Genomic DNA, 27,781 nt, shown 5'->3' on the forward strand with positions numbered 1-27,781 from the left:
GGTTTAGCACGTAGAATTATTTTCAAGCATTCTAACTTGCGACCAGGGAGCCTTGGAGTGAACTCTCCCTTAGCTAAATTCATGAGTTGCGATCTCTAGTCCCTTGTAGGGCTTACTTGCGACCTCTTCATGCTCTAGGGAGTGAATTTGCCTTAGTTACATTCCGGAAAAACCTAAATGGCGACCACACCACCTAGGGGAAGTAGTTGCCTTAGAAAAAATCCTACGTTGCGATCCATCTCCCTAGTATAGATTTTACTTGCGACCAAGGTTCAGTAGTATGCACTTTTGACTTAGTTTAAATCCCAAGTTGCGACCAAGGAAGCCTAGGGACCTTTACTTGTGACCCCTTCATCCTAGTAAGGTATTTTGCCTTAGAAAAATCTCTGACTTGCGACTAGAGTGTAGAATAAACATTTCTTAATTAGTTTCTTTTCTCATTTTTTCCCTGTTGCTCCTACTAGGTCAAAACCAATTCCTGTACTTAGGTTATGAGCTGTACTTCAATGTTCTTGCTCCTGCTAAGCAGTAAAATGATCTCAGTGACTCCTACTACAAGGTAGTGATCACTTTGACTTAGTTTCTGTAGAACGCTTTAACCCTTAAACTGTCCCGTCTTCAAGTAGACTTCCTTTGTCCTGAAGAATCATTCTTCTTGGAATGTTGAACTTGTTGAGCAGTATAAGCAATTTGAACATCTGTAACTGGATTATTCTTATCACCATCACCATCAATATCTTTATCCTTTATCTGAATAGAATATGGTGTACATTTTGTAGCAACTATCTTCTCCCCCTTTTTGGCATCAGTATTTGAAAGAAGAGAAAACAGAGCATCCAATTTGTCACTTATAGAAGAAACCTTGTCTTCCAAGGAGGAAAATCTAGAGGCCATGCTGTCTGGAGATTTAACATCTTTGATGGTATTTTTCACACTTTTGATTTCTGCTGAGTTAGGTGTGTGAAGCAAAAATCCATCAATTTTTCTCTTTGACACCAGCATGAGACTTCTTCATTTCATCAAGTTCAGAGTGAATTCCTTTAACAGAAATAGTTGTGGCCTTAAGATGCAACTTCAGATCAGGAGTTTGAATTTCATCATAAGCACGATGAATATGTTGCAGGCTAATAGCAGATGAGATAGAAGAATTTGCAAGTCTCCATTTGTAATTCCATTCTGTCTGTCTAAAATACTCAGCATCAGGATTGTAATAAGAAGGATTTTCAGTGAAGTGCGAAGAAGAACCAACATTTGACTTCTTAGATGCATCACTATCATTTTCAGAGTCAGACAAGCCATCAGGAGAATGTGCAGAATCAAACAGAATTTCCTTGCCTTTATCCAGATTCTTTGCAAGAGATGCCTGTGGCTGATGTGATCCTGAAACAGAAACATAGTAACACCTAAATCTCTATGTTCTTTTCAAGTGATCTCATCACTTCTCACACAATATATTACTTTTAAAAGTAATATTATTCTCATAGAAGAAACTTTATAAGTAAAGAAAAACTTATAAGATTCTTGTCTCAAAACTACCTCTCCTTTTTCCAGTACAGGAGACTGCCACTCAAATTATTTTTCTCTTTTTTTTATTATTATTTTCACACAGTCTCACAGAAAGGCTCCATCACACATATAGCAAAGAAATAAGAGATGGCTGAGAAGATTGTATGCTTGTCATATAAATAGAGGTAACCTCAAATAAGAGACTATTTATAATCATACAAACATGAGAATATATGAGAAATTAACAATACATGAAGGTGATTCCTCAAGTGGAAGTGATGAAAGTGGAGGAAACAAACAGTACATCAGAATGCTTTTTCAAACTAGCAACTAGTAATAGATCATCAATTGTAGCTAGCTCAGTTGAATGATGATTCTCAGTAGGAGCTGATGCATCATCAGGATTTGATCTGTCAGGAGAAGTTGAAAGACCAGCATCAGTACTTTGAACTGATGGTTCTTGTGGAGTCTGAGGCATGTGAGCTGCTTCGACAATGCTGGTGAAGGTTCTTTTATGCTCTTCTCAAAATAGGATCATCAATGATTGCATCAACTCATGATAGTATCTCCTGATGAGTTTGCTTTTCCTGAAATAGGTGAACAAAATCTGTAAGAAGATCACTTTGAGCAATATTAACAATGATTTGTGCAGCCTCAATGTCTGTATCTTCCCTTTGAGAAGATGGTTCTTATGTGACTGGATGTGTTGCAGTTGTTAAATCTCTTTGAGACCTAGGTTCTTGTGTACTAACATCCTTGTCAAGAGGCTGAGTCTTCTTCTTCTTTCTGATATATCCAACTATTTCTTCACTTCTTCTTTTCAACTGACTCTTTGCAGTTCAACAGTTGCTTCAATTACTGGAAACTTGTCAAGCAGAGCACTAGCACCAGTAGTTGGCTCCTTGATTCCAGTAGTGTCAATCAAGTCATTAGGATTTTGATTAATGGACTTCTTGATTTTTGACAGGGACCCACCCTATTGGCATCTGATCATCTGATTCAGAATCTTCTTAAATGATCAGTCTTCTTTTCTTGATTGGAAAGCAGTCTTCTTTCTTCTCACTCTCACTCAGTGAGACTTGTTTATCTTTCTGTCCAAATGTGATAGATTTCTTAAACAACCTTTTCTTTGTTACAACTGATGTCTTTTGAGAGACAGCAGAGGAGGCTAATTTAGAGGCTTGTTGTGTTTGCTGTTTGGAAGAAGAAATGCTTGGGTTAGAAACAAGATGGGTGATTTCTTGAGTCTAAGCATCAGGAACTGTGACAGATGGTGCCATCATCAGGATTTACAGGCACTTGTGTAGGAGTAGGTCTATTTCTCAACAGAAATTTCCTGACCTCTCTAAGAAGAAAGGGTGGTCCTGAAAAATTATTCTTTTCATCCCTTTTGATATGATCAGTGATCGCTTTTTCAGAAATTTGAAAAACAGGGAGTAATTCATCATCATCAAAAATATCATTAGGGGCATAGATAAGTGAAAATCAGTTGTAAAAATCTAGTATACCCTATTACTCCTGAAGCATCTGCTATCCTAGCAATTATGAACTGTAATATAGTATTACCATAATCAAAATTACCAGAGTTAAGAAGAGAGTACCCAATTCTCAGGGAGGTGGATGGAAGTGCATCAAAGTTTGTTGTCTTATTCAAGAAACATCTACTGATGCAGTTAAAGAAAAAGTTCCACTCTCTTTTCAGTTTGGTTTTGACTAGTTTTCCAATGGTTGTGATTTCTCCTTGATAGCCTAAAGTCCTTAGCATATCAAACAGATGCTCATTGGTGTGAGTATTAGGAGCACCATCAAGAGCAGGCAATCTCAAGGCTTGAAGCAGAATGTCAGCATCAACTTTATATCTTTGGTCCTTATACTCAAAAGAAAAACCAGTATGTGTTGAATTTACCACTGCTATATTCCAGACCTGCATGACAGCCCTGTATGACACCTTAACAGGATTTGTGAGAGCATATCCAATTGGACATAGAAAGAGAAAATCCCGAATATCATGAAAAGATGATGGTAGCTGCTGATGTGTGAGCAGAGCTAAGTAATTGTTAGTGCCAAATGTGTTTCCATGAATGATTGTGGTTTGACTGAAGATTGATGAAACTTCAAAAGTTGTCATGATGTGAATAGCTTGTGCGAGAGAGTAAGTGTGAGATGTGTTCAGTGAAACTATGTGTATGATGAATTGTGTCACAGAATTTCTACTGGTTTTATAGCTTCACTATTCAGAAATATGTTTAATACACTTGTATGAAGAAGGTAACCTAGTGAATTTGACTTCGAACATGAAACAATATCTGAGTAATTGATTTTAATGTTGGAGGAAATTGCGGAAGTAAATACAAAATACATACAGTTATATCAAGACACAACTGTAGAAATTTGTTTATCTGATAATCCACCAATTATCATTAATTAAGTGGGACACTTAATTGCAACAATAAAGCTTACTCAGAGATTGATTAACACTAATAATCCAAATTAGAACGTGCTGACCTGTTATCAGGATTTGAGACCTTTCTTCTGTCAGGATTTGACTAACTCATGATATGTCGATTCAAATTCAACATTTGTTTGTCAAAGCATCACAAATTATTAGTAACCACAATGCTAATCAAAACAATTCATCAAGAATTACAGTTCAAGTAGATGAAGTAAAGATTAACAAGCTTCAATGAGAACATTCACATGCACATAATACGAGATAAACAAAGACTAAATCTTGCAATCAAAAGAAATTTTATTAATATATCAAAAGAGTACATTTTATGAAATTTGTAGATTACATGCAAAAGATTACAAGATAATCCTAGTCTAAGATGATAAACATCAACATCCTTGGTCTAAGAAGCCTGACAAAGCTGATGATAATGAGAAAGGGGGAAAGGGAGATAAGTCAGGAAGACAAAAGAATGGATGGATGTTCAGGGTCTTTTCTTCCTGTCTTCAACAAAGAGCACAACAAGACGAATAATTTGTTCTTGCTGACGGATGGCTTCCAAACGATCTTCTTCCATACGAACCAGATGACGATAGTAATCCCTCCGGAAAATCAAGAGATCAGTGTAGATATCTTGTGGAACCCAACTCCAAATCTCATCAGGAATGGCAGAGATGTGCCACTCCTGTTCCCACTCATCGCAACAAAACTCGACTGTAAATGTCGGATAATCAAAGAACATGTTGAAGAAGCTCATGTTTTTGATAGAAAAAATATGATAAGGGATAGAGATTTAGAGAGTTTGTGTTTCAGAATATTGAGAAGTCTGATGAGTGTTGGTTTAAATATCCCAATAGTTGGTAATAGAGAGGGACTCTAGGGTTCGGTAAAGAAAATTAACTCTAGAGTTAGCTTAAAACTTTACCAAAGAATATCTTTTTAAGGCGCGTCTCCCTAGACCGATGTGTAATGATGACAGTGATAAATTTATTCGGACATACACAATTAGCAAATAAAATCACTTAATTTTTCATGCATATAAAATAGAATACATCAATATTTCTGGATTAATATCACAGCATTTAAGACATATCAGGATTTGATCAATATACATCAGGATTTGATCAAATAGATAAAATAAAAATTTACTTATCCCAGTTAACCATACCAAGTTCATTCACAAGCTTTGTAAATGTTGCTTCAGGTAATGGCTTTGTGAAGATATCAGCCAGCTGCTGTTCAGTAGGAACAAAATAAAGCTCTATGGTTCCTTCCATGACATGCTCTCTTATGAAGTGATATCTGATACTGATGTGCTTTGTAAGAGAATGTTGCACTGGATTTCCTGTCATAGAAATAGCACTTTGATTATCACAATAAATAGAAATTTTTGAGAATGATAATCCATAGTCCATGAGTTGATTTCTCATCCTTAACAATTGAGCACATCAACTCCCAGCTGCTATATATTCAGCCTCAACAGTTGAAGTAGAAATAGATTTCTGCTTCTTACTGAACCTTGAGACTAATCTGCCTCCCAAGAACTGACAGCTTCCTGATATACTTTTCCTGTCTATTTTGCATCTAGCAAAATCAGCATCTGAATAACCACATAATGCAAAATTAGCTTCTCTTGCATACCAAAGTCCAAGAGACATAGTACCCTTGAGGTATCTGAAAATTCTCTTTACTGCAATAAGATGTGGCTCCCTTGGATTTGCCTGAAATCTTGCACACAAACAAGTGGCAAACATAATGTCTGGCCTGCTAGCAGTTAGATATAACAGAGATCCAATCATACCTCTGTAGCTTGTCACATCAACTGCTGTACCTTCATTTGGATCAAGTTTTGTAGTAATTGCCATAGGAGTACTTGCAGTTGCACTTTCTTGCATATTAAACCTCTTCAGTAGATTTCTTGTGTACTTGAACTGATTGATATATGCCATTATCAGTTTGTTTAATCTACAAGCCTAGGAAGTAACTCATCTCTCCAATCATACTCATTTGATATCTTGATTGCATCAACTTTGAAAACTTATTATACAGTGTTTGATTAGTTGATCAAAAAATGATATCATCAACATAAATTTGAACTAACACTACTAGAAATAGTAGATACGACATCGGTCCTTAGACATCGGCATGTAATGCACCCGATGTTAAAATGCAGTTTAACATCGGTTTTGTAAAAAGCGATGTTGAATACGCATATTGACATCGGTTTCACTTAGTAGCCGTTGTCTATCTTCAGAAATTAAAAAGGCCACAAATTTGTTTTAACTTTGACATCAGTTCATTTTGTTAACCGTTGTCTATGGCCTTTTAAAAAAAATAAAATTACTTAACTCCCCCCCCGCTTTTCAGTACACTTTCCCCCCTTTAATTTTAACAAAAAATTCACTTTAACATATTTTCCCCCCTTTCCAAAAAACCTCCCGCGAGCCTCTCATCTCTCCCCTCGCCTCGCCTCTCTCGTCTCTCTCATCTCTCCCCTCCTTCTCTCTTAGTCTTCTTACCTTTCTTCTCTCTTCTTACCTTAGTCTCTGTTAACCGTCTCTTCTCTCTTTTCTCTGAAACCCTAATTTTAGCCCCAATTCTAATTCAAGATTTGGAGCTTCAAATTAGAGCAAATTAAACTTGAAATTGAGCTAGTATCTGGAGGTTGGAGCTAGTATCTGGAGGTAGACAGCATTTGGAGGTTGGAGCACTGAGGGTTTAGAACATTGGGGTTTCGGAACATTGAAAGCATCCGGAGGTATATTCTTCTTTACTTCTTTACTGTTTATCTCCCTCATTTTTATGTTTAATATCTTCTTTGTGCATGTAAATGTTTTATGTTTATCTTCTTTTCTTCTTTACTGTTTTTCTTCTTTGTGCATGTAAATGTTTATGTTTTTGGGGGTTTTATGTTTGTTTCTTTTTGGGGGTTTTGTGTCCTATTTTTGGGAATTTTATGTCATGTTAAATATTTTAGGTACACTGATGTAAATCAATGTTTTAGGTACATTGATGTAAATGTAAATGTTTCTGTTCTGTTTTTAATTATGTGTTTTCTGGGGGTTGTTCATACATATTAGTGTGTTTTGGGGGGGGTTTTTGGGGCTGCATTTGAACAGGTCTCAGATATGAACAAGTCTCTGCATTTCTTGTTTTGTATAGTAGTCATTTCTCTGATATGAACAAGTCTCTGCATTCCTGATATGAACTATCTGTTACTTGTGTTATATTATAGTAATTGTTTTGTATAATTATCCTTCTCACAGATACAAGTAACAGATAATTTTAATTTATTTATTTATGGGCTGAATTTGTTTCAATACTCAAGTTCTCACTGAGTTTTATTTATGTGAAGGAAATTTAACAATTGTCTGGGCTGTGAATGTTGGAATTATTGGTTTTTTAATTATGTGATATTTTCAAATATCTTGGTTAATTTGTTTTAATTATCTTGGTTTAATTTAGTCTAGTTTATAAATTTAGTCTAGTTTTGTAATTAATTGGGTATATGTATAGGATCTTAGAGTAATGAATAGTACTATAAATTATTAGGATATCAAGGTATTTACTCCTTTCTAAGTTTATATAATTAATCCCTACAGTAACCAACACAAATTTGATATGCCTTTTATTAAATAATTATAAATAGGTATGTGTTGGATTTTTAATATTTATAGTGGCTATCAGGTAGGGAAATTTGATGGATAAGACATGGATTTTGCAAGATAGGGATTCTTTAGCATTTGAAATGGGGGTGGAAAACTTCTTGATATATGCTGAAGAAAATTCTGAAGATCGTAACAAAATTCCTTGCCCTTGTGGACGATGCGCCAATTTTAAAAAATTCTCTATAAAAACAATCAGGGGCCATATCTATGACAATGGCTTTTGTCTAGGTTATGTGCATTGGGTTTGGCACGGGGAGACTGCTTCTACGGGTCCTAAATCTTCAAGTGCTAGTTGTCCACCTGAAGAGCAAGCTCCAGACCCACCTCCTGAGCAAGCCTCTGATGAAGCGTCAGAGCAAGATCAGGAGCATGTCGCTGCTTCGGAAACTGTTGATGTTTGTGAAGCGGCATATAACTCGAGTCAATATGATAATGATTCATATCAGTTTAGTAGGTTCGTAGCCGATGCTGAGCAACCTCTATATGAGGGTAGTGACTGTACTAAGTTAGAGTCGATGTTGAAGTTGCATAACTGGAAATCTAGGTTTGGTATTACCGATAGTGCCTTCACTGACCTCCTTTCTTCTGTTGGGTCTCTACTTCCCAAAGATAATGTGTTACCTAGTAATGCATATGAAGCAAAAAAAAACCCTCTCCAATTTAGGTCTAGAGTATATAAAGTTCCATTCATGTCCGAATGACTGTGTACTGTACAGGGGTGTACATGCTGATGCAACCAAGTGTCCTAAGTGTCGACTTTCTCGGTGGAAGTTGACAAAGAAAGGTGAAGAGAGGATTAATCTTCCAGCCAAAGTCATGTGGTATTTTCTAATAATTCCTAGATTTAAACGTATGTTTAAATCTCCTTCCACCGCTAAACTAATGTGTTGGCATGCGCAACAGCGGATACAAGATGGTAAAATGCGACATCCAGCCGACTCTCCATCTTGGAAAAATATAGATTATAGGTGGCCATCCTTTGGTAGTGAACCGAGAAACCTTCGCTTGGCTTTATCGGCGGATGGTGTAAACCCGCACAATAATGGCCTATCTAATAGATATAGTTGCTGGCCAGTCATATTGGTGACTTACAATCTTCCTCCCTGGTTATGTATGAAAAGAAAATTTATGATGTTGTCGATATTGGTCCCTGGCCCGCATGAGCCTGGTAATAACATCGACATCTACTTACAACCGATGATTGATGATTTAAAAAAGCTTTGGAAGGAAGGGGAACCAAATATGTATGACGCGTATAACAAATCATTTTTCACTTTAAAAGCAGTTTTAATGTGGACGATAAATGACTTCCCTGCTTACGCAAATTTATCTGGCTGCGTTAATAAGGGTTATAAGTGTTGTCCAGTTTGTGGAGATGACACCGTAGCTAAATTTTTGACTCATAGTAGGAAAATGTGCTACCAAGGGCATCGTCGATATTTGCCTCTACATCATCCTTATAGAAGGCAGAAAGGCTGCTTTTAATGGACAACAAGAGTTGGGCAGCCGCGTCGAACCCTATCCGGAGAAGAAGTGTTAGCAGAGCAAGAACAAATCAAATTTGAATTGGGAAGAAAATGAAGAAGGCAAAGAAGGTTGAAAGTCCATGGAAGAAAAGTCAGTATTTTTCGAGTTAGAATACTGGAAATTTCACCATGTTAGGCACTATATTGATGTCATGCATGTCGAGAAGAATGTATGTGATAGTCTGATTGGCACATTACTAAATATGCGCCATAAGATAAAGGATAGTGCGGCAGCCCGTCGTGATATGATGGAAATGGGCGTTAGATCTGATTTGGCTCCCCAAGTAGGAGTAAAGAAAACCTATTTGCCTCCTTCTCCCTTACTTTGTCAAAGGCAGAAAAAAGGATTTCTTGTCATCATTAATGTCGATGAAACTTCCATACGGACATGATCGAACATAAAAAAAATTGTGTTTCCATGCCTGATTTGAATATTTACGGGCTGAAATCACATGATTGCCACATTCTTCTCCAACAATTACTCTCGGTTGTAATACGCTCCGTTCTTCCGAAGCATGTTAGGGTCACAATTATTAGATTGTTTTCTTTTTTAATGCTTTGTGCAACAAAGTAGTAGACATGTCAAAACTGGATAAGCTGCAGTCAGATATTATACTAACCTTGTGCGATCTAGAAAAGGTTTTCCATGCGTCATTTTTTGATGTAATGGTACATATAGTAGTCCACTTGGTCCAGGAACTACGCTTATGTGGACCAGTATTTTATAGGTGGATGTATGCGTTTGAACGGTTTAATAAAGTACTAAAGAGTTATATTCGAAACCGTTATTATCCCGAAGGTTGTATGGCAGAGAGTTACCTTGGAGAAGAGTCCGTAGAATTCTGCACCGAGTTTCTTAGTCAGAATTACTCCACTGCCGGTCTTCCAAAGGACCAAGATAATAAGATATCAGGGTCCATATCCGCTGTGATAATAAAATGTGGATAATAAAAAAGTGGAGAGAAGGAGCGAGATGAAGCACATCTACATGTCCTTCACAACGCTGAAGTGTTTCCATATATTCTGTGAGTTTATGCAGTTTGTTGTTTTCAATTCCTCATTATCCAGTAATTAGTTGTAATGTGTCTTTAATATATCATTCCATATGCATTTTTCAGAATGCATAAGGAATATCTTGAAGAAATTCACCGAGGGAAAAGGAAAAGCTTACATTGGCTCATGAGAGAGCACAATCGGCTCTTTGCTGATTGGTTTCAAAACAAAGTCAGTGTTGTATTAGGTTCTTTGATCTGTAGTGTAATGACGACTATTAGCTATTTAGGATTTAAAATTTCTTATCATATCTGTAGGTGAATGATGAACTAAGGGAGAACAACAAAGGTGTTTCAGATACGATAAGATGGCTCGCTGCCAAGCCATCATTTTCAGTACTAACTTATCAAGGTTATCTAGTGAATGGAGTGCGATATTTTACAAAGGAACGAGATGACATACGCGTTGTTCAAAACAGCGGGGTGTCTGTCATTGCTAAAGCGGTCCAGGTTTCTAGTGCCAAGGACTTGAACCCCGTAGAAAGTGATTTGACATTTTACGGTATCATACAAGAGATATGGGAATTAGACTACCATGCATTCAAAGCTCCCTTGTTCCTGTGTAAATGGGCAAGTAATGATAAAGGAATAAGGGTTGATGATCTTGGGTTCACACTTGTGGATTTTAGTCGACAAGGTCACAAAAAAGATAAATATGTTTCTGTTGACCAAGTCAAGCAAGTGTTTTACCTTGAAGAGATCCCTGGTCTATTGTTCTGTCCTCCACAACTCGAGACTACCAAGAATTGTATAATGAAGATGACTTAGGAGACACGATCATGGAACATCCCCCATTCTGCACTGAAATCCCCGCAACTGATGTCACTACTGATGATGTCGCTCATACTGCTAGACCTAATGTTGAGGGAATTTGGATTAAAAATACTGCTACTAAAACTCCTGCACCTAATGTCGTTACTGATGATGTAGCTTTATGTAAAATATATATCTAAATGGGAATTTGAATGACTGAATGAACCATATATATTTGCCTTTAATTGTGTTATAATGTGTAAAATATATTGTTAATTTTTTTTCTTTTGTTTTGCATTGATAATCATATAAGTAGTTCATCCATAATTACTGATTGATGGCATTATTTTTCTTTAATTATTTTGCATTATTTAATTGTACTTCTATAAAATACTTTAGAGTTATTTCGGATGTGATTAATTACTGATTGCAGTTTAGGTAAATTATTGTTCTTGTATAGTTGTATTCGTACTTGCTGATTTTAAATTATTTATGCTTGACTGTAATTAATGACGGACTGAAAAATATTGTTCAACTGATGGCTTTATTATTCAATTTAATGCAGACTAAGGGAGCAAAATGGCAAAGAAGCAAAAAGCCAAGAAAGTAATTTTCGAAGAAAATGACAGGAAGAATAACTCTGAAAAGGTTGATGATGAGATTGTTCCTGATGTCAAAACTTCAGAGACTTGTAATGAAAAGTTGGTTCAAGTCCCTCCACAATATCAAACTCAAAGTAGTGTGAAGAAACGATGACCACTTCTGAATCTGCAAAAAAAAGGCTAGGAGGTGCGCGTGGTGTTTCAGCTCTTCACAAAGTAGTGGTGAAGAAAGCTCGGGGAAAGAAATTTAAAGTTAGATACAATGATTTTGGAGTTCCCATCGGAAATACCAGGCCTACTTTACAGTCTTACATAGGAATGCTCGCAAGGACAATGATTCCAATCGACACTGAAAACTGGCCAAAAGTGGATTGTGATCTAAAAGCAAAATTATGGGATGATGTCCAGGTAAATTATATCCCTTGTTGACTTCTTCATTTTATTTAAATTGTGACTGTAAATTATGTGGCTAATTTATATTATGTGGCTCTTTAGGACACATTCAAAATTGCCCCAGAAAGTGAGAAGCTTGTGCTACAATCGGCAGGTGAAAAATGGAGGCAGTTTAAAGCTGATTTAACTGCAAAATATGTGATGCCATTTATTGGAAAAAAGAAGAAATTGATGAAGCCTCCGAAGAAGTATGCGTTTGTTGGTAAAGAACCTTGGAAGAAATTTGTTGCAGAGAGGACGAGCCCCAAATGGCTGGTATGAATATATTCTACTAATAAAATATACATGATTGCCATTTTACTTGCTAAATGATTAAATAGATTTTGGTTAAATAATATTTATTAATTTTTACTAATTTATTTTGGTGCAGGAACAACGTAAGTTACAGAGCAATAGAGTGGGTAAACGGAAATATCATCACCGCTTGTCAAGGAAGGGGTATATTGGTTTGCGAGAAGAAGAAGTAAGAACCATATCTATTTGGCTTTGCAATTCTAAGTTTTAAGGGAGTTTAAACATTTTCTCTTTTTTAACAGATAAAGAAAGGGAACTTAAAGCGGAAAGAGAAACCTGATCGTGCAATTTTTTGGTGGAAGGCTAGGATGCCAAAGAATCCTGATGAGCTTACTGAAGAGCAAGCGGAAATAAATGCGAGAATTGTAAGTGATATTTTTAATACTGCATTCCCTTCAAAGATAATTGCGTCATAAATAATGCACTAATTGTTTGTATTTATTTTACAGGCTGAGTTACTTGAAATGAAGGAGAAGGGTGAATTTGTTCCACATGGAACAGAAGATGTGTTGACTACGGCACTTCAGACTCCTGAGCACGCAGGAAGGGTTCGAGGGGTTGGCGGCTTTGTCACTCCAACAGCATTCTTCAATTTGCCGAAAGCGAAAAAGACTAAAATTACCAAGGCAGAGTTGTTGGATCAGTTGGAAAGAAATCAGCGGGAGATGGCTGAACTTAAGGCCTTGGTTAATGCTTCGAATGGTCACTCTCCTATGTTCTCTGACAAATCAAGTTATCAAGTACCTGTTAATAAAGAGGGAGCTGCTGATAAGCGGAATGTTGGAGTTGCTTAAACCGCTGAGTGCCAAACAGTTGTTGGTAAATGATGAAGACTTTGTTGGTTTTGACCCCTCTCCTCCGAGCGGAAAGAAGGTAAAATATTATTAAGATCTACTAGATATATGCCTACAGACTTGGGATTTATGCAATAAAATTAAATTGATCCCTCACTATAATGTAGGGTCCACAGTCATGTGAGCTTGCACTGGATTGCATAGAGAACAAGGTTGCTTTTGGAACAGTTTTTGATGATCACGAAGAGATGAATGTTTCAGTACACGGAGTGCCTCTAAAGCCCGGACATGTTCGTGTGTCGGTTGACGGACACATCCAGCCAGAGGCGTCGGTTCCAGTGCCCATACCTGGTGAAATTGAGGTTGTACGCCAAGCAGTTGGCTCTCACGTAGCATGGCCTCGTGAATTGATCATCTACCCAACTGTGGCGGTATGTTATATAAAAATTATGTCAATATACTCTGAATTGATTGTTGCATTCTATAGTAGTTATGTCAATAATAACCGATTATTCTTGTTTTATTTAATTCTGTGTAGAAAAAGAAAAAGGAAGTGTTGCAGGGGCAGTCTAAGCGGAAAGATGAGTTGCAGAAACTTCAAGATGATTATAGAAAAATGAAGCTAAACAAGAATGTGCCAAAGCAGTACAAGGTGTTATACAAACATGCTGCAGTCTTCATGAAAGCCACTGGGGAGTCAATACCAATTCCGTGTGATTCGGACGTGGGGACTGAGAAAATAATTTATATATTGCATGAAAATGTGAAAGCATTGTTGGAGTTCGATATGATTGGCCAAGCTGCAATATCTGCTTATATGGCGTAAGTTAATTTTTTATCGTTACATATTCAATATTCATGTTTTATACGGATATTATAAGTAATGTAATTCACTCCCTGGTAGGCTCTTGCAAAGACTGATTAAGATTGAGAGGAAGAATGATGATGTGGTCTTATATGGATTTTTCGATCCAGGAGCTACATTTACGTTGAACAAATCTTTTCATTCTTATTTTGTTAATCGGTTGAAAGAGAGTAGTCCCTATCGCATGTACTTCATGCCACATAATCATAAGTAAGTATTTTTAATTTAGACATGCTTTTACAAATTAATATATTTAGGTAGTTTTTTTAAAATTTCTGACTTGTGTTTTTCTTTTTCTTTTTTATAAACATAGTTGCCACTGGATTTTGGTTGTAATTTGGGATGGCGACATTTATATTCTGAACCCTCTGCCACATCCAACACATTTTGATGAGTTGGAAAAATCATTAACAGAGTAATATATTTCTGTTAATTACTATATATAAATATATATATATAGTAAATATTCTCCCTTTTGAAAAATAATCATGTATATTATTGTTGTTCTGCAATGTAGAGCGATGAAATCCTACAATGCTCAAACTGGAAGGGGAAATAAAGCTCCTCAGATAAAGAATCTTCTTGTAAGTTTTTTGTATTTTTTTATCACTTTGTAATTTTAATTAATTTCTGGTGCTAATTCAGATTTTATATTGTAACAGGGATCTCCCAAACAACCAGGAGGGGTTGAATGTGGCTATGTTATAATGCGATACATGAAAGATATCATTGCTGATAAGGAGCTATCTTTTACTACCAAGGTATATATGCAAATCATTTCCGATAGATGGCATGTAGAATTTTTTTGTGTAGTTTTTCAGGACAGATAAATATGAGTGCCATTTTTATTATCAGTTTTTTTATTAGTGATTTCCAGATGGATCTTGTTTTTATTAGTGATAAGGAACTATCTGGTATATAGTTTTGGATTAACGAAGAAAATTACGGTTAAATATAGAAAAGGTCTTCTGGTTAAATTATAAATAGTTGGTTCTGTTTATTTTTAATTATACATATGGCAATTCTGGTTAATAATATTCTGGTTGCTAATTTTTACGTGTGTTTTATAGTGGGCAGCCAAAACTCGAAAGTCCTACACAAGGCAGGAGCTGGATGAGGTGCGGATGGAGGTGCTTGAATTTATCCAAGACAAGATGTAAAAATGATAAGTATCTATATATATAGCTTTCCTCTGAACTATGTGAATTGATATTGTGTTTGCTGGTGGTTGGTGGTTAATTAAGGGATGTTTGGTGACAATTACATCCATCATTCTGATTTATGTTTGGAATTGTCGAAATTTGACAAGTGGTACATATTAACTAGTCAAACATGTTTAGAATGTTGGATGTAATAACTAGAGAATTTGGGTTTTATTTTTAGTTGGGATGTTTATTTTAGACTTGGAATGTAATGTCCGAATTGAGCTCTTGTTGGATTGAATGTTAGTAAATTTGGTATCAATGTATACCTCTATATTTTTACAAATTTGGTTGGATGTATTGCATATTGTTGGTATTTTTCTGGTTGAAAATGCAATTGGTTCCCTGGGCTATTAATAGTACCAGGATGGCATATGCAATTTACAGTACATATATTAACATCAGAATGGTAATTTAAAACCGATGTAAAAATGAACAAAAGACATCAGGTGAAACAATATTAAAAGAAAAAGAACTACAAAAACCAATGTCAAATAGTCATTTGACATCGGTTCTGTAAAAAAATCAATGTATTTTAAGCCAAATAACATCGAATTTTCAATAGCTGATGTCTTAAATTTTACAATATTAAGATTAAACATCGGTTAGAAAAAAACACTGATTTAAACAAAAGGATTTAACATCACCAACAATGAACGAAACCGATGTCTAACCATTATTTGACATCGGTTGATAAAAGTACCCGATGTCTGAGTGGACCATTTCACATCGGTCAGACAACATAACCGATGTTTGATCTAGATTTTCACATCGGTTTGTTTGAAAGATTTTTAAAAAAATATCTTTTAGAGCTTGTAGGTTTCATGTTTTAATGGATACTTACCCCATAATATACTCATATTCACCTAGAAATACTGTAATATAGCTGAAATTTGTTTGCAAGACATCAGAATTATCTTAAAACCGATGTATAGCACTGTAATAGACATCGGCTTGTGAAACCGATGTCAAGCCTGATGACATGTTAACATCACACGCGAAGACATCGGCTCAGTTTTTTTTAACATCGGTTCAAGAACGCTGATGCTCTGATCCCATATTTTTAGTAGTGTAAAAGACAAATCTTTACTTTTATTTAGATAAAACAGGGATTATACTATTGTATCTCTTTTGAATGCACTTTCAAGTAGAAACTGAGCAAGGGTTCATACCATGCTCTAGGTGCTTGCTTCAGTCCATAGAAGTGCTTTATCAAGTCTATAAAACTAATCAGGATGTTTAGGATCGACAAATCCTAGTGGTTGTTCAACATAGACTTCTTCTTCAAGTTCTCCATTGAGAAATGCACTCTTGATATCCATCTGGAAGACTTTGAACTTCTTGTGAGTAACATATGCCAAGAAGATTCTAATTGCTTCCAACCTAACAACAGGAGCAAATGTCTCATCATAGTCAATACCTTCCTGTTGAGAATATCCTTTTTCCACCAATCTTTCCTTGTTTCTGATGATTGTTCCATCGAGATCAGTCTTATTTCTAAAGACCCACTTTGTGCCCAAAATTGACATGTTCTTAGGTCTAGGTACCAGATTCCACACTTCATTTCTTTCGAACTCATTCAATTCTTCTTATATGGCCATGACCCATCTGCATTCTTCAGTGCATCTTCTACTTTCTTTGGCTCTTCTTTTGAAAGTAGATTATGATATAAAACATTCATTCTGAGTTGCACTTATTGTCTTTATTACCATCATCAGGATTTCCAATGATCAGATCAGGAGTATGATTCTTAGTCCATTTTATGGCACTGGGAAGTATCCTTCTGGAACTAGATGCTCCCCCTAAATTGTATGCCTCATCAAATCCATTTGAGGCTCCCCCTAAATCTGTTGGGTTATTTCCTGATGAATTATTGGGACTTGACTCATGTTCTTCTGATATTGAATCAACATTATATTGAGAAGAACTTTAAGATGATTCTTCAGTGTTAGTATCAGCAGCTGACCTTCGCTGTTGCTCCCCCTCAACTTGTGTAGGCTCATTAGCACAATGATTATCTTCAGAATCTGAAGGAGTGTCAGGATTTAGATCATCAGGATTTGACAGTTCATTAGAGTTTGATCCAGATTCCAACAATGCTTTTTCATTTGCAAATATTAGACTTTCATGAGTGTCTTCTTCAAAACCAGGAATCTTCTTATCATCAAAAGATATATTGATGGAGATTACAACAGTGTGTGTTCTTAGATTGAACACTCTGTAAGCTTTTGATGGTGAGTATCCAATAAAGATTCCTTCATCAGCCTTTGATTCAAACTTTCCAAGCTGATCAATATGAGTTCTTAAAATAAAGCACTTACATCCAAATAAATGAAAATGTTTGAGGCTGAGCTTCTTTTCTTTTAGCATTTGATAAGGATTAACACCATGTCTATTTATCAGAGTGACATTCTGAGTATAACATGCTGTGTTTACTGCTTCAGCCCAGAAGTAAGTGGGTAGTTTTGCTTCTTCTAGCAGAGTTCTACCAGCTTCAATTAGGTTCTGTTTTTCCTCTCAACAACACCATTTTGTTGAGGTGTACCGGGAGTTGACAATTGTTGCTCTATACATTTGTACTTACAGAATTCCTTTATCTTTGAGTTTTTGAATTCAGTGCCATTCTCACTTCTCAGGATTTTCACTTTGTGGGTAGATCCATTTTCAATTTGCCTTATGTGATCCAGAAGAATTTCTGGAGCTTCATCTTTCCTATGTAGAAAATAGACCCATATATATCTAGTGAAATCATCAACAATTACAAGTGTGTACCTTTTCTTGTTGATGGACATTATATTTACTAGTCCAAAAAGGTCCAGGTGCAACATGTGATATAGCTCAGAGATAGAGAATTCTGTTTTGGTTTTGAAAGATACTCTTCTTTGTTTAGATTTTTGGCAAGCATCACAAAGACCATCACTTGAGTATAGCATGTTTGGCAATCCTCTTACAAGCTCCTTCTTGGCAAGTTCATTGATTGAGTTGAAATTGAGATGTGAGAGCTTCTTATGCTAGTTCCAGCTCTGATCTACTGATGCCTTAGAGATAAGGCAAGTAACTTCCTTTTCAAGACTTTCATGTAGCCTTGCTTCATAAATATTACCATGTCTGTATCCTATCAAGACAATTTTCTTTGACTTGTTATGAACAACTTCGTAGTGTGAGTCTTAGTATATAACATGATAACCTTTGTTAGTGATTTGACTGATGCTCAGAAGATTATGCTTCAGTCCTTCCACTAGAACTACATTCTCTATTGCTACCTTTCCAATTATCAAGTTGCCATATCCCAGAGTATGTCCTACATTTCCATCTCTATAAGATACATCTGGGCCAGCCTTCTTCTCAAATTCTGACAGCAGGGATTTATTTCCAGTCATGTGTCCTGAAAATCCACTATCCAAGATAAGTGTATTTTTCTTGTTACCCTGTAATCAAAAGAATAATCAATTAGAAGGACTTTTAAGGACCCACACTTGTTGGGCCCTCTTTTTGGACAACTTAAGCCTTTGTGTGTCAGGAGTACTTTTGACAGTCTTTCCTTTGTCAGGATTTGTCTTGTCAGAAGCAAGTTTAGTAAAACCAACAGAATTAATCACACAAGCAACTTTATTAAACTTAGGCAAATGTTCATAGTAATTGTGATAGAACTTGTGATAAGAACTACAAGTATAAATCAAATGCCAACTACTACCACAATGAAAACAAGGATTTTGTGGTTTATAAAATACTGATCTACCCCTAACATCAGACTCAGGAATAGCAGTTTTCCTTTTCTTATTCCTCCTGTAATCAATAGCAAGATAATTAGTATCTCCACAGTTAAAACAAGTTTTCCTAGGAGTATTGGGAACAACCTTGTAAATTGAATCCTTAGAAATACCTTGCTTACCATTCCTGTTTCTCTTAGGACTTTTTGCTTGAGGTTTGTTCTTTTTTTCAATTAATTTGCTGACAAAAGTCCTATGTTCTTTTTTTTCTTAACAGACTTAATGGTTTCCTTGCTTTTCTTTCTTTGAGTTTTATCATTTACCAGTTCTTCTTGTGATACTGATGTTGAACCCTTTTCAAAAGTAGATTTGGGTTCATCAGCTTCTGATTAAATAAACTTAACAGGAGTTTTAAGGGAAATTTTATTTTCAGTGTCAACATCCTTAATTCCATCTTTATAGCCTAGGCATCCTTTCCAGTTTTTCTTTGAGATCATCTCATGAACCTTTTTTCCTGAATCAGTCCAGGCTTTAAGGGTTTTTCTCTCATTCTCCAGATTCTTTTCTAACATACTGTATCTAGCCTCAAGAATCTTAACTGTATGTATCAAGTCAGACTCTAACTGATCATTCCTAGATTTCAATGTCTTAATTTCAGTTATAAGTCTATCATTTTCTAAAGTCTTATTCTTAAAACTACCATGCAAAGATTTAAGAATAGATTTCAATTCAGATATATTTTCAGTATCAAAAGTGAAGAAAGGAGTTTGTACCTTAGGCTCAGAAGCAGCAGGATCATCAAGACTGTCCATCAGTGCATATCATGTATTTTCATCTTCAGAGTCAGAGGAGTCCACCCAATTCTTGCTTGAAGTGATCAGGGCTTTGCTCTTCCCTTGATCATTTTTTATTTTCTTGCACTCTGAGGCAAAGTGACCAGGTTCAGCACAGTTGTAACACTTGATCTTTGTCCTGTCTAGCTTCCCAGCTTTAGAGTCCTTTCCATCTTTTCTCCCAATTGACTTCTTTTCACCTCCAATGAACTTCTTCCTGAAGCTTCTGTTGTTCCTAGACTTCCTGAATTGCATTCTCCTGAAGCCCTTAACCAGTAATGCAGCCATTTGCATGACATCAGAATTTGTCATGTTCTCATCAGTTTCAAAATCAGTATCATCATCTGGAAATGATGATGAATCATCAGTATCTAATTCTGGCAATTTGTTCTTCTTTCGTACAGCTCCAACAGACTTTTCTTTTGAAGCTTTATCATTAACTTTCAAAGCAACAGATTTCCCTTTGCTGCTTTTCCTCTCTATCCTTTGCCGAACCTCCAAATTATGAGTTCTTACCATGCCATAGACTTCATCCAGAGTAATTACGTCCAAATCATACTGATATCGTATGATTGAAGTCTGAGTCTCCCATTCTTCACTTAATGCTCTTAAAAATTGGTGTTTAAATCCTCTCGATCATACACCTTTCCTACCAAAGACAGATTATTGAGTAGAGTCAGAAATCTGTCATAGATATCAGTGAGACTTTCATCAGGCTTGGCCTCAAAGTGTTCATATTCTTGAATCAGAATATCCCTTCTGTTCTTCTTGATGGCCATGGTTCCTTGACATTGAGTTTCAAAAGCATCCCATATTTCTTTGGCAGTCTTGTAGGCTATGATCCTATTTGACATCACAGAATTAAAACTGTTATGCAAAATGTTTATTACCTTTGCATCTTTCAACACAACTACTTTCTCTTCTGGTGTCCATTCTATCTTCTCCTTCAGTTGATAGTGTTCAGCAACCGAAGGAGTTGCAAGCACCAGTTTTGTTGGCATGAAGGGTCAATCATTGATTACGTCTAGATAATCTGGATCTGTAGCTTCCAGGTACATGAGCATCTTCACCTTCCATGTTGGATATTCAGTCTTTTTCAGAATGGGAATTTTAATACTTTCATACTTGTTCAGAGACATATTTAGATCGTTTCTGATTATAAATTTATCAGTGTGCTCTGATACCAATTGTTTCTCAGTAAAGATACAATTGTTCAGGGGGGTTGGATACAATTGTATAAATATTTCGAACAAGTAATAAAATATAACAGCTTTTTATATTTATGATAAAAACTGTTACAAAATTCTCTCAAGAAATACCGATGTTCTTGAGAGCTGCTAGGTCGAATGATCCTCGAGTGTTGTTCACTATGTGATGACCTAAACCGTGTTTATATACTACACAGCTACAACAGATTAATCTAAGATATACATTATCAAAAACTAACCGAAACTGATACATATCTTAAACTAAACAGATAAAGTCCTATCTCTCAGACGTAACAGATATCTGCTCCCCATTATAAGGAACAAAACAAATCCTCTAATGCCGACTGTCTTCAAATACTGATGTCATACAAATCCTGATGACATACCAAATCCTGACGGTACATCAGATCCCGATGACATCTGAACAGCCAGATCCTGAGCTTCTTCTAATCATTGAGAATTCAATATATAACAAAGCCAACAAAAGATTTAATCCCAATTCCATTGACTCCCAGCGACCCAAAAAAGATGACTTTTATTGGAGCTTCTTTAAAGGAACCCCTGACGTTGATAAAGTTCTGACAAGAGAACAATGACATTTTTGCGTGGTCAGCAGTTGATATGCCGAGTATTGTTTTGAATTGATAACTCATAAGCTAAATATCGACCCTAACCGAAATACAGTAAAGCAAAAGAAAATGAGTTTTGCTTTGAAAAGAAAAGAGGCCATAAAACATAAGGTAAAAAAGCTCTTAGAGGTTGGGTTCAATGAGGAAATACAATTCATGGAATGATTGGCTAATCTGGTGATGGTGAAAAAAGCTAATGGAAAGTGGAGGATGTATGTTGACTTCACTAACCTGAACGATGCATGTCCAAAGGATAATTTTCCTTTCCCACAGATAGACACTTTGATAGATTCCACTGGAGGGCATGAGATGCTGAGTTTCATGGATGGATTGAGCGGCTATAATCAAATCAAAATGCATAAAAATGACAATCCAAAAGGTATTATTCATCACCAACTTTGGTATTTTTTTATTATCTTGATTATGACATTTGGTCTCAAGAATGCAGGAGCCACTTACCAATGGTTGGTGAATAAGATTTTTAAGGATCTTATTGGAAAGATCATGGAGGTCTACGAAGATGACATGTTAGTCAAGAGCCTTCTAAAGGTTGATCATATAGCCCATTTGAGGAAAACTTTTGAGGTTTTGAGATATCACAAGATGATGTTGAATTTCGCCAGGTGTCCTTTTGGTGTAGGATCTGGAAAGTTTTTAGGATTAATGGTCTCCCAGAGGGGAATTGAGGCCAATCCTAACATGATAAAGGCCATCCTGGATATGGAACATCCACGCTCTGTAAAGGACATTCAGAAACACAATGAAATGATTACTGCTTTGGGACGGTTCATCTCCAAGTCCGGAGACAAGTGCCAGCCATTCTTCAAATCTTTAAAGAAAGTAAAAGATTTTTCCTGGACCGATGAATGTCAGATGTCGTTTAAGGAATTAAAGAAATACAAGGTTCAAGCCCCGTTGTTGGCCAAACCAGTTCAGAATGAAACTCTGTATTTGTACTTGGTTGTTTTTGAAAGAGCCTTGAGCGTTGTATTGGTAAAAAAGGAAGCCAAAACCCATAAACATATCTATTATGTCAATAAGATTCTACACGCAGCTGAGTTGAACTATTTAACTATAGTAAAGTTTGCTTTGGCCTTGGTCATGACTTTAAGAAAGTTACGTCCCTACTTCCAAGCACATAAAATTGAAGTGTTAAAAAATAAGCCTTTGAGAAACATCATCCATAGTTCTAAGGTCAGTGGAAGGCTGATCAAATGGGCCATAGAGCTTGAAGAATTTGACATTAAGTATAAGCCTAGAACATCGATCATAGCTCAGGTCTTGACTGACTTCGTGGTTGAATGTACTATCCACAACCAAGAAGTCGGGGGCAAGAAGATATAACTCAAGGCATGGATGGCCAAGATGGAGAAAAGATAGTTGAGAACAAAGAGTTCTGAGTGCTCTATTTAATGGGGCATTGAAAAAATTCAAGTGGAGCTGGGATGATTTTACAAAGCCTCGATGGTGTCTTGATTGAGTATAATATAAAGTAAGATTTTCCTTCCACAAATAATGAGGCGGAATATGAAGTCCACATTACAGGACTTGGCTTAGCTGGAACCTTGAGGGTTAAAAACTTGAAGGTCTGTGGAGACTCGAAACTTATGGTGTCCCAGGTCAACGGAGAATTTGAGGCGAGAGATGAGACCATGGCCATATATATGCGACTTGTGAGAGCTGTGATGACTTAGTTTGATGAATGTCATATTTGTATGGGACAAGTAAAAAGCCAATCAACTAAAGCATGGTGGTAAAACTAGTTTTTATGGCACTTATCGGTATTTCTTGGAACCAGATAAACCGTTGAGAATGATTATAAAGTTTGGAAGAACTGAAGCATATTCAGTTACATGTTGTTATTTAGGATCGCTAGTATGGAGTCTTTGTGAGGATATGCAGTTTCCTCCTTCAGGAAAGAGGTCTCAAAGAAAATGGAAGAACTATGGTGTGACACATTTATATGTCTATCTCTGTAAAACACCTAATAGAACACTAGGAAAGTTGTTTATTGCCTTGAAGATATAGACTTAGTAAATTAGCTTCAAAGCTACGTCACAAATTTAACACAAATAATTATTCAATAAAAATTTACTATGGTTTATCTTTGTAGAACACCTGATAAACAAATAATTAGTTAAGAGTAAAATTTTACAATATGCTAGAGAACCTTTGTGTCTACTATGTATGAAATTTTTTTAGTGAATTTAAAAAAAAGTACTTGCACATTTTTCAGAAGCAAGGAACTTTTTATTTTTTTAATAGTAATCATATTTCGTACTTTAAATTTGATCAAAATTTGTCGCTTTTATAAACTCGACCAACTCAAATGGAGTCATATTTATAATTTTGACCAAAAGTAACCTAGTCAAATTTATAAAATTGATTGATTTTAACTCGTTAGCCGACACATTTGTAACAACAGGCGGGAAATTCAATTTTTATCGAAATTTTTGATGACAAAAGTCAAAATATAAAATTGACTGTTCGAAGTCAATTTTAGTCTATCAAAATTGAAAAATTGAGCAATCATATTTAGTCCGTCAAATTTAACTAAATTTGACCTATTTAGCTAAATTTGACCGGCCTAGTACGTCAAATTTAATTAAATTTGACATTTTTAGCTAAATTTGACCATCCTAATAATGACCGATGCAATTCAGTCATATTTAACTTAATTTGACCATTGACGGTCATTTTTGCTTAAATATGACCAAAACATTTTGATCAAATTTAGCCAATGTTTCTCCGTAACAATATAAAAGTTAAAGGAAGTTTAAAGATACAACGCTATTATTTTAGCTTTATTAAGCCTATTTAAAAATAGTAGTACTTTTTATTTTTATCTTAATGACACTATATGATTAATTGATAACTTTTCTTGAGTGTTAATATAGGAAATATGAAAATTTAGCTGAATATTGCTCTTTTCACTTTGATTACACCATACAAAATGTATAGAATAATATATTTATGGGTAAATATTGTATTTAGTGTATGTGTGTGAATTCGAATATATATGTACAAAAAGCATAATATATATACAGATTTCTATAAAATTGTGCGTAAATATGAATTTTTACTTCTTATTTCACATGATTATATATATGAATTATTTTTTCACTTATTTTTTAATTAACTTATGTTGATATTTTTATTTTATAAATACGAACATGATAAAAAAATACAATGTACATTTAAGATCAATATAAGTTTGAAATTAATCACATATACTCATATAAGAATAACAATAATAATAATAATAATAATAATAATAATAATAATAATAATAAAATTTATTAATAATAACAACAATAATAAAAACAACAACAACAACAAGAATTATAATGATAATGATAATGATAATAATTATAATAATAATAATAATAATAATAATAGTGGAAGTTTACTTAATTCTAAACTTCATATATTATAGGATTACTAGTCATTTTTCTGCTCCAAGATAAGCACAACATTAGTTAGCCATTGGCAACAAATGTTAGAGAAGTTTCTCAGGGCCTTGGCTACAAATGTAACATATTAGGTTTAATTAATTCAATATTATTTATGCTTGTAGGCTAATTTGAAAGAATGTCCAAAATACCCCATTTTCCAGCCCCAACTGCCAAAAATACCCAGATGCGCGCGGACTGCCCAAAATACCGACAGATTACGCTTTACATTACTGCGTATACAACCTTCAGTTTTTTTGTAAAGGACACGCATGTGGGCCATGCGTACTCACTTTTTTGAAAAATAAGAAATACACATTTCACACATGCGTATTCCCTAAAAACAAAAAAATGAATACGCATTTCACATATGTGTATCCTTTATAAATTTTAAAAAAACGAAATTCGCATTTGGACATGCGTATTCAACAGGTAATTTGGACACTCCGTCCCGCCAAATGGTATTTTGGGTACTAAGCCCCCAAATGGTGGGTATTTTGGTTTTTCACCCGGCTAATATTTCAAAAATATTTAGAGGATTAAAAATATAAAGTATTTTTTAAAAAATCTAGTTTTCTAAAATACAATTTAATGATTTAACATAAAAGTTTCTAAATAGTGGTGACAAATAAAATAAAAACTAATACTGTCATGTTATTTTTTTAGTTATAGTCATTACTATAAGAATTTTGTTATGATTATGTATAATTAATTGCTACAAAAATAATAATAATTTGGATTTTATTCTTAATTCATTTTGTTTATTGAAAGTTAAATCTGCTTTTATTGTATGTAAATTTTAATCATGCTTTAGGAGTTTGATAGTCTCTTCCAATGTTCTAAAAATCGGTCTAGGTGACCGTCTAGGCGGTTCTTATGCCATAGGCGGTGGTAAAACGCCCTGACTCGGACCTAGGTGGTGATTTATGCCTTTTTGCTGAAAATCGGGTCAAAATCAGAATTAGGCGGGCTAAGCGGTCATAGGCGATCTGGTCGAAAAATAATTAAAAATCATTGTTTTTTACCTTTTTATGATTTTAATTCATTAATTTGATAATTTTACACAATATCATGCCAATTTCTAATATAAAGTATTGGTAAAAAGTAATAAGTAATCTAACATATTTATTTCCCACTTGAAATATAAAATGAGATATTGTAATTAGTTTAGAAGTGTGAATTAAAATATTAGTTAATATTGTAAACTCAATAATTAGTAAATAACGAATGTCAAATGTGTAGATATTGTTTAATACCATTCTAATTTCTTTTGTCAAATAAATATCTGACATATTTATCATTTTATAATAATAAAAGTTAAAAATAATATTTATATTCTCCCTATTAATGTTCCGATTAATCAGTCCGATTAATCAGTTCGATTAATGTTCCAATTAATGGCTCTCATTAATTTTTAGGGGCTCGGAAATTTGAGTGCTGTGCACTATGTAGTTGTGGTTTCTACTATCTAATCTCATTTGTCAGATTTCATAGCAGTTATTAGTGAACACTTTACTTTTGTTATATCTATCTATGTACTATTCCTTAAATAGAGACCACTGACTTCATCAAACCTTAAACGTGGTTCCTTTTGTATATAAGGTTACCAAAATTAATTATATATTTTGGTTATCATTTCTTCTCTTATAATTTTTCCCATAAAATCAGATCATATGGTTGCTAGGTTTCAAACTCAAGCATTAAATTAATTGTTTTTGTAATAAAATTACAATCACTATTTCTTGATGAGATCATATGTTCTTGATTGTTGTTTCGATCTGCTGCTGCAGTATAGGATTTATATTTAATAAAAATACGTGGTCATTTGTTTACCACATAAATTAAATGAATGAATCAATAAAGTGTGGCTGAGAAAACTTGTTCCTGGGACCACATTTGCTTACTTGCGTATACAAGGAGAAAGTCTAGCATTTGAATTAACAACACAACTCCTTACTGACGACTACAAGAAGGTTTAGCACGTAGAATTATTTTCAAGCATTCTAACTTGCGACCAGGGAGCCTTGGAGTGAACTCTCCCTTAGCTAAATTCATGAGTTGCGATCTCTAGTCCCTTGTAGGGCTTACTTGCGACCTCTTCATGCTCTAGGGAGTGAATTTGCCTTAGTTACATTCCGGAAAAACCTAAATGGCGACCACACCACCTAGGGGAAGTAGTTGCCTTAGAAAAAATCCTACGTTGCGATCCATCTCCCTAGTATAGATTTTACTTGCGACCAAGGTTCAGTAGTATGCACTTTTGACTTAGTTTAAATCCCAAGTTGCGACCAAGGAAGCCTAGGGACCTTTACTTGTGACCCCTTCATCCTAGTAAGGTATTTTGCCTTAGAAAAATCTCTGACTTGCGACTAGAGTGTAGAATAAACATTTCTTAATTAGTTTCTTTTCTCATTTTTTCCCTGTTGCTCCTACTAGGTCAAAACCAATTCCTGTACTTAGGTTATGAGCTGTACTTCAATGTTCTTGCTCCTGCTAAGCAGTAAAATGATCTCAGTGACTCCTACTACAAGGTAGTGATCACTTTGACTTAGTTTCTGTAGAACGCTTTAACCCTTAAACTGTCCCGTCTTCAAGTAGACTTCCTTTGTCCTGAAGAATCATTCTTCTTGGAATGTTGAACTTGTTGAGCAGTATAAGCAATTTGAACATCTGTAACTGGATTATTCTTATCACCATCACCATCAATATCTTTATCCTTTATCTGAATAGAATATGGTGTACATTTTGTAGCAACTATCTTCTCCCCCTTTTTGGCATCAGTATT

At 35.1% G+C, this 27,781-nt stretch overlaps 4 protein-coding genes across 4 annotated transcripts; all 4 read left to right on the forward strand.

The window, feature by feature from the left end:
- The first annotated feature begins 7,655 nt into the window (after positions 1–7,655).
- Positions 7,656–9,108, forward strand: LOC141664556 (uncharacterized). Its single transcript, XM_074470510.1, has 2 exons — positions 7,656–8,287; positions 8,340–9,108. The coding sequence occupies exons 1-2, from the start codon at positions 7,656–7,658 to the stop codon at positions 9,106–9,108; spliced, it is 1,401 nt and encodes a 466-aa protein (XP_074326611.1).
- A 2,598-nt stretch (positions 9,109–11,706) lies between these two features.
- LOC141664557 (uncharacterized) lies at positions 11,707–13,097 on the forward strand. Its single transcript, XM_074470511.1, has 5 exons — positions 11,707–11,964; positions 12,052–12,264; positions 12,380–12,472; positions 12,546–12,668; positions 12,753–13,097. The coding sequence occupies exons 1-5, from the start codon at positions 11,707–11,709 to the stop codon at positions 13,095–13,097; spliced, it is 1,032 nt and encodes a 343-aa protein (XP_074326612.1).
- A 3-nt stretch (positions 13,098–13,100) lies between these two features.
- Positions 13,101–13,923, forward strand: LOC141664558 (uncharacterized). The gene is made up of 3 exons (XM_074470512.1): positions 13,101–13,176; positions 13,265–13,528; positions 13,636–13,923. The coding sequence occupies exons 2-3, from the start codon at positions 13,346–13,348 to the stop codon at positions 13,921–13,923; spliced, it is 471 nt and encodes a 156-aa protein (XP_074326613.1). The 5' UTR covers positions 13,101–13,176; positions 13,265–13,345.
- A 140-nt stretch (positions 13,924–14,063) lies between these two features.
- Positions 14,064–15,333, forward strand: LOC141663903 (uncharacterized). Its single transcript, XM_074469750.1, has 5 exons — positions 14,064–14,172; positions 14,276–14,377; positions 14,480–14,546; positions 14,625–14,723; positions 15,033–15,333. Exons 1-5 carry the CDS (start codon positions 14,147–14,149, stop codon positions 15,120–15,122), a joined length of 384 nt encoding a protein of 127 aa, XP_074325851.1. The 5' UTR covers positions 14,064–14,146; the 3' UTR covers positions 15,123–15,333.
- The last annotated feature ends 12,448 nt before the right edge of the window (positions 15,334–27,781 follow it).

This window comes from Apium graveolens, chromosome 6, assembly GCF_009905375.1.
Source record: "Apium graveolens cultivar Ventura chromosome 6, ASM990537v1, whole genome shotgun sequence".
Taxonomy (NCBI): Eukaryota; Viridiplantae; Streptophyta; class Magnoliopsida; order Apiales; family Apiaceae; genus Apium; species Apium graveolens.